The 10,923-nt window shown below is 39.9% G+C and overlaps 1 protein-coding gene across 4 annotated transcripts in view; it reads left to right on the plus strand.

Moving 5' to 3' along the window:
- Window positions 1-10,395, plus strand: part of CYBRD1 (cytochrome b reductase 1) — a 45,982-nt gene extending 35,587 nt beyond the window's left edge. For 3 of the 4 annotated variants that reach the window (XM_084997934.1, XM_005671927.4, XM_084997933.1), the window contains 2 exons: window positions 5,360-5,514; window positions 6,375-10,395. In XM_084997934.1, the coding sequence (XP_084854060.1) occupies window positions 5,360-5,514; window positions 6,375-6,675 (456 nt within the window). In that variant the 3' untranslated portion in view covers window positions 6,676-10,395. 4 annotated transcript variants of the gene reach the window in all.
- Window positions 10,396-10,923: the final 528 nt, after the last annotated feature.

A 10,923-nucleotide genomic window follows, 5' to 3' on the forward strand; every position in this document is an offset into this window, starting at 1 on the left:
CTTCATTTCCTCAGTCTGTTGGTCAGTTAGTGCAGTAGGTTAATCCTTGCAGAATAGAATATTGAACAGAACTCTCTTTTTTTCTCCTTTATTTACAGTGAGCAAATAGAGGCAAGTCAATCAAGAGGTTTGAGTAAGAAGGGAAGGAGAGAGAGGGTGGTTACCAGTCAGAGACAGGAGTCAAGGCAGGCACTTGAGTGCCTTTTTTTTTTTTTACTTTGTTTCATTGTGAGAAGTTTGTACATGCTCACAGGATAGCACCAACAGAAAGGAAAAGGCAGTGAATACTAGAGAGAGGAAATAATTTTTTATAGCTGTGTCTTCAAGAAGCAGATTACAGAGACTGCTGGAAAATTGGAGGATACCAACTCCATTATAATTGAAGAAGGGAGGGAATTGTTGGCTTGGGATGATTTTTGCTTTGTTTGGTTTGCTGGCAGAGAAATGACACTCTTGGAGTTCCTGCTGTAGAATCAGGTTAAGGATTCGACATTGTCTCTGTAGCAGTGCGGGTTCATTACCCAGCCTGACACAGTGGGTTAAGGATCCAGCTGTGGCATAAACTCGAATTTGATCCCTGGCCCAGGAACTTCCATATGCTGTGCGTGAGGCCATTGAAAAAGAGGGAGAGTTGAAATTGCCTGCTTTTCTCATGCGGTAGTAGTAGGATCATCTGCCAATAGTGGGGAGGTGCACAAGAGAGCCTAAACTGGAGCATGGAGGACCAGTTGATAAATCAGAGAAGAGAAGGATTATTGAGCAGCATTCAAGAGCTTATAATCATGAGCATCATAACCATGAATTTATAGCAATAGTAGTCTCCCTTTTTTTTTTTTTTTTTTTTTCTTTTTACAGCTGTAACTGCTGCATGTGGTAGTTTCAGGGCTAAGGGTCAGATCGGAGCTACAGCTCCCAGCCTTCACCACAGCCATGGCAACACCAGATCTGAGCCATATCTGCAACCTATGCTGAAACTTGTGGCAACACCAGGTCCTTAACCCACTAAGAGACCAGAAATCAAACCCACATCCTTACAGAGACTACATCGGGATCGTCTCCTTGACTGTGTGGTTAACTCCAGTGGTACCTGGTAGACCAGGAGTTGTCTTGAGGATGGCTGAGCCAGGTTGAGAAATTACCAGGTGGATGAAAAGGTGATGAAAGACAGTGCAGCAAGAAGATGTAGGGTATTGACAGGAAACTTAGTGTCCAGTTTGAATGCCTGTCATTTCTTTCTATAAAAAACTATGAACATATTATAGTTAGTTTTGATTAGATGTTTTACCCCAGAAGAAATGTGCTGTTATGTTTGAAAAACACAGCTTACAAATGACCTAAGATAGAGCTTCTCAAACTGTGGTGCCTAGAATGGCAGCATTAGAATCACCAGGGAAGTTAGCAATACAGATTCTCAGGTTCTACTCCAGACCTACTGACTCAGAAACTCTAGAGATGGGACTCAGAAATGTGTGCTTTAAATGAAGGAATGAGTGAACAAGTTATCCTTCAGTATCCACAAATGATTGGTTCCAAATCCACAAATGCTTAAGTCCTATATATAAACTGCCATAGTATTTGCATATAACCTATGCATATCTTCTGGTATACTTTAAATCATCTCTAGGTTACTTATAATACCTAATACAGTGTAAATGCTAAATAACTTTTTTTGGTCTTTTTAGGCCCACACTTATGGCATAGGGAAGTTCCCAGGCTAGGGGTCCATTCAGAGCTGTAGTTGCCGGCCTACACCACAGCCATAGCAATGTGGGATCTAAGCCACGTTGGGATCTACACCACCCCGTGGGATCCAAGCACGTTGGGATCAATGTGAGACCTACACCTCAGCTCCTGGCCCACTAAGCAAGGCCGGGGGATCGAACCCGCAACCTCATGGATACTGGCCAGGTTTGCTTCTACTGCGTCACTATAGGAACTCCCAAATAATAACTTTTTAAATGAAATTTTACTTTTCTTTAGCTTGCCTAAAAATTCTGTTGTGGCGAAGAGCAGTTTTCTGTATGTGATGGTTCCTAAACACTATAGTACTTAATAAGTGTTTGTAGACTGAAGGTGACAAAAGATTCTACTACCTTCACTTTTACGAATTTTCCAGACTGTACTTAACCCCTATCTCTGAAATAGTTTGAGTGAATCAAAAGCAGCTGTCTTCTGACTTTAATATGTATTAAGAACCATATTGGTGTTCCATCAAAATGCAGATCCTTGGACCCTACTTCTAGAAATGCTGATGTAGGATGTGGCCTAGGGATCTTTTAAATAAACACCTTAATAAGAGTTTCTGATGAAGGTCTTCTGTGAACACTTCAAGAAATACTGACTTAGAGTTCCGGTTGTGGGTCAGTGGTTAACAAATCCAACTAGGAATTACGAGGTTGCGGGTTTGATCCCTGCCCTTGCTCAGTGGGTTAAGGATCCGGCATTGCCGTGAGCTGTGGTATAGGTCGCAGATGCAGCTTGGATCCCGCGTTGCTGTGGCTCTGCTGTAGGCCAGCAGCTACAGCTCCGATTAGACCCCTAGCCTGGGAACCTCCATATGCCTTGGGAGCAGCCCAAGAAATGGCAAAAAGACAAAAAAAAAAAAAAAAAAAAAAAAAAAAAAAGGAAAGAAATACTGCCTTAAAGGGACCAAGGGATTTTGTAATATTCAGTCCACTAAGTTTTTATTTTTATATTTATTTATTTGTTTATTTTTGTCTTTTGTCTTTTTAGGGCTGCACCTATGGCATATGGAAGTTCCCAGGCTAGGGATCAAATTGGAGCTGTAGATGCCGGCCTACGACACGGCTACAGCAATGCCAGATCTGAGCTGTATCTGTGACCTACATCACAGCTCATGACAATGCTGGATCCTTAATCCGCTGAGTGAGGCCAGGAATCAAATCCACAACCTCATGGTTCCTAGTCATATTAGTTTCCACTGCACCACGACGGGAACTCCAGTCCACTAGGTTTTAAGTTGCCATATTATTTGTGAGATAGTAAGGCTAAGATGGTTAAAAGGAAATAAAAAATGATTAATATAAATTTTAAATGTTTATAAGTTATTATGTTATAAATTTGTGTTGTTTGTAACACTTTCCATCAAAGTTAGACATTCTATAAATTTTTTCTTTCTTCCTTTTTTTTTTGGTCTTTTTTAGGGCCACACTTGTGGCATATGGAGGTTCCCAGACTAGGGTCTAATCGGAGCTATAGCTGCCAGCCAACACCACAGCAATGCCATATCTGAAATGCGTCTGTGACCCACACCACAGCTCACGGCAATACCACAGCTCACAGCAATGCCAGATCCTTAACCCACTGAGTGAGGCCAGGGATCAAACCTGCAACCTCATGGTTCCTAGTCAGATTCGTTAACTGCTGAGCCACAACAGGAACTCCTTCCTTTCCTTTTAAAAATAATTTTCTATTGTTGAAAAAAAAAATGTGTTCATGGTAAAAGTACAATTTAGAGGAGTTAAATTGTCTTGGGGCCCTGTGAGCAAATTTCTGATGTCCCATCTACTTAGATCATTGAGCTCTACAGATTACAAGAGACACACATGATACATCTTGAAAGAAATAAGAGAAAACAGTAAGAGAGATTCAAAACAATAGGAATCTTAGGAATAGAAGAGGCAGGAAAATAGGAATATGGAAAAATATATTCCCATGGGTAAGTCAGAGAAAAAAATGTAATAACTTATTCATAGAAATATATATTTGTGCTAAATCTTTGGCAGTCACTCACCTGCCAAAGACACATTTTTATACAGAAAGCACAACTTGTACATCAGGATGCTTGCCATTTGATATTAAAAGAATCACTAAAGATCACTGAAGGAGAATTAGGAACATTCTGAACCTCCAATGGAACTCTGAACTGTTTCTAATATATTCAGGAGTTTGTGGTATTAATGGACAGTAAAACATCCAAATCAGCTTATCCAGTGCATTTTCAGTTGCTTTCCATTCATCCCTGTTGCCTTTAAGCTGATTCTAGGAGTTCCTGCTGTGGCGCAGTGGTTAACGAATCCAACTAGGAACCATGAGGTTTCGGGTTCAATCCCTGGCCTTGCTCAGTGGGTTAAGGATCTGGCATTGCCGTGAGCTGTGTTGTAGGTTAGATCCCGCGTTGCTGTGGCTCTGGCGTAGGCCGGTGGCTACAGCTCCGATTCGACCCCTAGCCTGGGAACCTCCATATGCTGTGGGAGCGGCCCTAGAAAAGGCAAAAAGAAAAAAAAAAAAAAAAAAAAAAGCTGATTCTAAATGTGCTTCAGGGCATCTTGCCCCTTCTGCTTTCATTCTTCTCCATCCCATTAGTCCTTTGATCTCAACCAGGAAAAATGAACAGCGATGCTAGTGTTTCCTCTCATTCTCCTCTCTTCTCATAGTCGTTTTGTTGGGGTGCTAGATCCCAAAGAGATTATCTGAGAAAAAAAAAAAGTTCCTTTAAACTCAGTAACTCATTGGTCACTAAGTCATCTCCATTTTCTTGAGGAGAAGAGAGTACTTAATGTACAGGGATGTGGGGCAACAAAATAAAATTGTGAGCGCATTCACAGACTTTAGTTTATGTAAGAATCTTGTCTTCTCTGCAGAGTTATCCCACTAGAGATTTAATCATCAGGGAAATGGAGTTTTCTGCAGAATTCATTTCTTCCTCGTCAAACAAAATTTTCAGGTTTTTTCCACAGAGTTTTCTTAGGTTGAACTGAAGAAATATGTCCTATTGTATTTGGGTTTAGTGACTTAAAAATCTTGTACTTCCCTTCCTACTTGGCAGCCTGAAGGAAATGGATAAAAATAAAAAAGTGAGAATGTTTGGAATGTTCACTGTAGCCTTGTTAGTGACAGCAAAAAACTGGAAATGTCCATTGATAGGGAACTGAATAATTTAAGTTAGAGTTTTAACATAAAATATTAGCCATTAAAGAATAAACTATTATAAGCATGTGTTGATATGAAAATATCTCTTAAGATATACTGCTAAGGAAAAAAGCAATATGCAGAACAAATATATATAGTAAAATCCCACTTACACTTCAAAAAACTCCCTCTCTCTTTAAACACACACACACACACACACACACACACACACACACACACACACACGCTCGCGCTTGTTCATAGAAATTTTTCTGGAAGGATACTTGAGGAAGTGATAGTAGGCGTCACTTTTGAGTGGAACTGGAGTGGGGAAACTTCATCTTATGCCATTGTTTTTTTGTTTTTTGTGTGTGTGTGCCAGTTTTACACGAAATGTTTTTTCATTTCATACATATTGCTTTATGATAATAATTTTTAAATTAGTTAAAACTTATAAAGGATAACCTTTGTACTTTTCGGTGTTTAGCTGCTTCTAGGTTTTTTTGTCTTTCTGCTTCCTTGGGCTCCACTTTCTCTCCGAGCACTTCTCATGCCCATACACGTTTATTCTGGACTTCTCATCTTTGGAACAGTGATTGCAACAGTACTTATGGGAGTGACCGAGAAACTGATTTTTGCCCTGTAAGTTTGTTCATAGTTTTCCTAATTGCAGTAGTTATGTGACAGAATGTTAAATACTTGTTCATTGAATGAATATAATATAAATGTAGCAAAATTTTTAAAGGTTGAAAATAAAAAAGGTTAAATATTTATTTTAAAAAATATATTATACAGGTAATTTAGCATTAATAATGCTTGGAAGAAAAACCAGTCGAACAGATTGTACCATTCTTTATTATTAAAGTTATGCATGTTCTTGCAGTCCTTTTGATGTGCATGTTTTTATATTAATTGTAATTATGGCATGCATATGTTTGTGTGTCCTTTTTTCAATTTTAAGTAATACAAGTGTTTTAGATAATAAATTTTTATTTTTTTTTATTTTTTAATTTTTTTTGTCTTTTTGTCTTTTGTTGTTGTTGTTGCTATCTCTTGGGCCGCTTCAGCGGCATATGGAGATTCCCAGGCTAGGGGTTGAATCGGAGCTGTAGCCACCGGCCTACGCCAGAGCCACAGCAACGCGGGATCCAAGCCACGTCTGCAACCTACACCACAGCTCACGGCAACGCCAGATCGTTAACCCACTGAGCAAGGGCAGGGACCGAACCCGCAACCTCATGGTTCCTAGTCGGATTCGTTAACCACTGCGCCACGACGGGAACTCCGATAATAAATTATTTTCATACTTATGATTTTTAATGATTTCATACTAGTCCATTGAGTGAATTATGGCCTCACTTAAATTTCTCCATATTATCAAGCCTTAAAGGGATTTATGTTGAAGCCATACCAGTGTGTATTTTGAGCAGATACATTCAAGACTCTGTGGTGTGTTGTTGTATCACCCTCTATAATTGGACACACTTTCTCCTTTTTTGTAGGCAATCTCCTGCATACAGTACCCTTCCACCAGAAGGTGTTTTCACAAATACCTTCGGCCTTCTGGTTCTGGTGTTTGGGGCTCTCATTTTTTGGATAGTCACCAGACCGCAATGGAAACGTCCTAAGGAACCAAATTCTGTCCTTCTTCACCCAAATGGAGGCGCTCCAGAGGGAGCCGAAGGTACCATGGCAGTGAACTTTGGCAACATGGACAAATCAGATTCAGAGTTAAACAGTGAAGCAGCAGCAAGGAAAAGAAACTTCGCCCTGGATGAGGCTGGACAGAGATCCACCATGTAAATGGGGTGGAGGGGTAACCAGGTAACATGGCTTTTTCAAACAAGCTCTAGAGCTTAGCTTCTCCTATTCAGCTGTTAGATGATTGAGCTCCACAGAGCCAATATTTATTCTAATCATGAAGTAGGATTTCTTGGAAATGTTTGTATTGATTGAGGCCTATGAACTTAACCTGAATTGAAAGGGAGATGATCAGTGTAAATAACAGTGGATATAAATTGGGGTTCTGTTACCTCTTTCTTGTTGAGGACCAAAGCATTTAGCATCGTGCCTTGTGTAGAACGAATGACGAGAATGTTTCTATCAGTTGGTAAATGCGATAAACTGACACCTTCCCCAGGCTCTTGTCACGCAGTCATTCTCTGTTAATTCTGGGAGTCTAGTTCTAAAGTTTCGGAATCAGGTCATGAAGATCTGGGACAGGGTTTATGCTGCACAGATATGACCAGAGCACAGAAAAAAATTTAGGAGAATAACCGGTTCCCTTTTCCCTGTGCCTGCCCTCTGCTCCTTCCCCAGCTCGTTTGACCTTAGATTGGCCCTGGAGACTGAGGTTTTTCTTAGGGCATTTGGGGAAGTAACTGGGCCTATGTAGCTGAACAGGTCACCTCTGATCGGACCTGGACATTTTCCCAAAACTGACTTCACCCAAGGCTTCCTTGGGTTTAGTGTACTTTATGATTCAGATTTCAAACCGAATTAGAATGAGAATATGCCTGCATGCTTAGGCAGTATAAACTGCTCTCCAAACCTCAAAGAGCACTTTTTCCCAAGCTTCTGGTTTTATTTTAAAAAGTACTTATATGGAACATACTATATGCCAGACAATACACTAAACACTTTACAAATCTCAGTTCATTCAATCCTTAGAAAAACCTCATTCGGTAGGTACTATTAAAATCTTCATTTTGCTTATGAGAGATCTGAGACTGGGGAAGGTTAGAAACTTGCCCAAAGGTCACACAGCTCTTAAATGTTGGAACAAGATTCACAACCTGGCAGTTTGACACCTCGGTCCATGATCCTAACCACTTCACTAGGCTGTTTTTGCTGTTATGCACTAATTTATACCTGCCTTGACCCCCCTCTGGATAAACATCATTTGCTGGAGTGCAATAGAGTTGTTAAAATTTACCTTCTGGCTCTGATTCCAAGGCAGAGTCTCCAAATAGCCACGGCAAAGGGCCAACCCTTACCTGGAATTTCCTCATGGGCACCCTGCCACTGCCAACCAGCCACGGCTTACCTTCATACCCCTTTGATCTTCAAATTGTATCTTGATGAAAAAGAAAGGTTTAGTGGAGTTCCCACTGTGGCACAACTGGATCAGCAGTGTCTCCGCAGTGCCAGGATGCAGGTTCGATCCCAGGCCCAGCACAGTGTGTTAAGGATCTGGCATTGCTGCAGCTGTGGCATAGGCTGCAACTGTGGCTCGGATCTGATCCCTGGCCTGGGAACTCCATATGCCTCAGGGTGACCAAAAAAGAAGGGAAAAAAAAAGAAAGAAAGATTTAGGCAGGAACATCCATAGCTTTCGAAGATTCATCAGTTGTAATTTTAACTCTTCATGGTCTTAGCTGCTGACCAGCTCTGGGTTTGGAGATAGGAGAGAATGACTTCATTGTCTGCCCTTCTCCAGGTGTAAAAGCTAGGGTCCTTCCTGACTTGGGTGGAATTTTAGGGGATATCTTGAGCTTTGGGTTCTCAGCAGTGAATTGAGACTCAGAAATGACAACTTTCATGCATGAAGACCTCTGTCTAGGCTCTGGGCTGACTTAAGCAAAAACCTACAGTAGTACCCATGCAGAAATGATGCTTTTCACTTTGGAGTTGATTTTTGGTTACCCTGCAATTTTCTTAAGTTAATTTATTATTATTATTGGGGGGAGGGGAACCATACTCATGGAATGTGAAAGTTCCAGGGCCAGAGATCAAACCCTCACCACAGCAGTGACCCAAGCCACTGCAGTGACAATGTCAGGTCCTTCAACTGCTGAGCCACACGAGAACTCCTCCCTGCAATTTTTAACTGGAACATTTTAAGGTGAATAAAAACTGCACAGTTTACACCAAATAAACGTAACATTTTTGGTACTTAGTGAACTTCCTTTTAGAGTAGCTGATAATTACTTCCATAGACTGAGTACCAGCTACACTCCATCATGTCCCTTAAGCTTCACGATAACCATTCAAAACTCCTTTGACAAAACAGTTTTCTTCTTATTTAACTCTTTTTCCAAAATTGGCAATAGTGTCATCAGGATCCCCAATACCCTGCAAAATACCTGGTACATAGTAGACACATAAAATTCGATGTAGGTAGAGCATGCTACAATTTGGGTGCTAAGTGGAAGGAGTAATTGCATCATCACACACACACACTTTGATAAATGGATGTTTCATTATATGGATGTGCAAAAAAATTCCAGGTTTTTTTTTTGGCGGGGGGGAGTGGAGGGATTAGTGACGACCTCAAGGATTAAAGCTGCCTTCCCCCTTCATAGAGGCCAAGAAAGAGGTTATTAGTGAAAAGTTAATTATGGATTTGGCGTTAGAAATTGTGCTCTGTTGAGACGTATCTGAGCACCCTCATCTCAGCTCTTTGTTTTAATCCCTCTTGTGGGCTAATGTGAGGGTAATCGTACAGATATTATAGGAACTTCTTTTCTTTCTTTCTCAACCTTTATGAAAACAATGCATAGTAAAATATATCTAGAAAACTTTTCTGTTTGAGACTCTTCTTTTAATGGGCTTTTTATTCTAATGATAATTGTACCTTTATCTTTCAAAAGCTGATATTTCCTACTAAAGCATCTCCCCCCCAGAAATATCTCATTAAGAAGCCCACAAAAAGAATAGAGGAGAAGAAAGCCTTAGGTATCAATTCCAAAACAGGGATTGAAATCTTCCCAAATAATTATAGCTTGTATCATCTGCAGAGGTGGTTTGGCTTGTCTTACCCCATAATCTAATTTCAGGGGGAAAAAAAGCTTTATTTTAACACTCATCTAAATCAACACTAAAACCTTTTGTCTCGAAGGGCTTATTGAGAAACTCAAATGAATATACTTTCTGAATTAATGTTATCAAAAATGTATAGCTTCCTGTGCGCCTTGTGTCAGGCTACATCCACCCTCCAAAGTACGCTCTTCCCTCTCCTCCTGTGGTTTCATTTAAGCCGGGCAGGTTAGAGACAGCATCTCAGACCTTACAATCAAATGACAAAGAAGGTAATTGCACTCTTTAAGGAATACTGACAAGTGGTTTCTGTTTTCTAAAGGACAAAATAAAGAGGATGTCTTGTTTTTAATTAGGCTCTTTACCCTGTTGTGTTGGAAATTCCGGTGCAATACTGTTGACCACAACTGCCAAATCTGAAAGCCCAAAGGAAGAAGTAAAGCTTTATGCTAATTGTATTGCAGCATGATGGGATTTTTAATCTTTGTATGTCCTTTTTTAGATAACTCTGCTAGCAGACTCTTAACTGCAATGTACATATAGGAAAATATAGAAGAAAGAAAACTATTTTCTTTATCCCCTTACAAGGTACCTGAAAACTTTAAGTGAAAAAGATTTCTATGTTTAAAATTGCCTTTTTTATCTCAATACATTTATGGAAAAATATTAAACAGCCTGAATATCTTATAATTTTGTAGAAAAAATATGCATCTATTTTTTTCTTGCCTTGTTTTTATATAGCAATAAAAGTTATTTTGGAAGCTATTTGTGTATGTTAATAATTTGTCCAGACCAGAAGTTGTAGGCATTGTTCCGAAAGTCTCTTTCCCATGTTTGGTTTATTGTTCAACGGGGAAATTTTTTTAACTTTGTTTATTGAAAATGCTGTCAGATTTCTCTATAAAGTGTGCTCTGAGTGCCATCCTTTTACATTGCTACAAGGATCAAAGGACTGTTTCAAAACTGTCCTGGTGTTTTCCTTTGTACAAGACCTGAACTGGAGCTGTACTCTGTCCCATAGAAGGGGGCCAAGATAGAGGCAACCAGAACAGATACCGTTTAATTTGGAAAGTCAAGGAAGAAAGAACCTGTTACAAGTGCTGATTATTATAGGTCTCCTTGTTTATAGGAATTTTTACCCTTGAGAAAGTACATAATCCACAATAGATGAATTGTATTTTTTTCCCCAAGTAAAAAGAAGGGTAATTTTTTTTTCCTTTTTAGGGTGGCACTGCCAGCATATGGAAGTTCCCAGGCAAGGGGTCTAATCAGAGCTGCAGCTGCTGGCCTGTG

Source organism: Sus scrofa, chromosome 15, assembly GCF_054392235.1.
Source record: "Sus scrofa isolate SSC_HxYL_T2T_F1_AM1 chromosome 15, Sscrofa_HxYL_maternal_Yorkshire_Landrace_v2.0, whole genome shotgun sequence".
In the NCBI taxonomy this organism is placed as follows: domain Eukaryota; kingdom Metazoa; phylum Chordata; class Mammalia; order Artiodactyla; family Suidae; genus Sus; species Sus scrofa.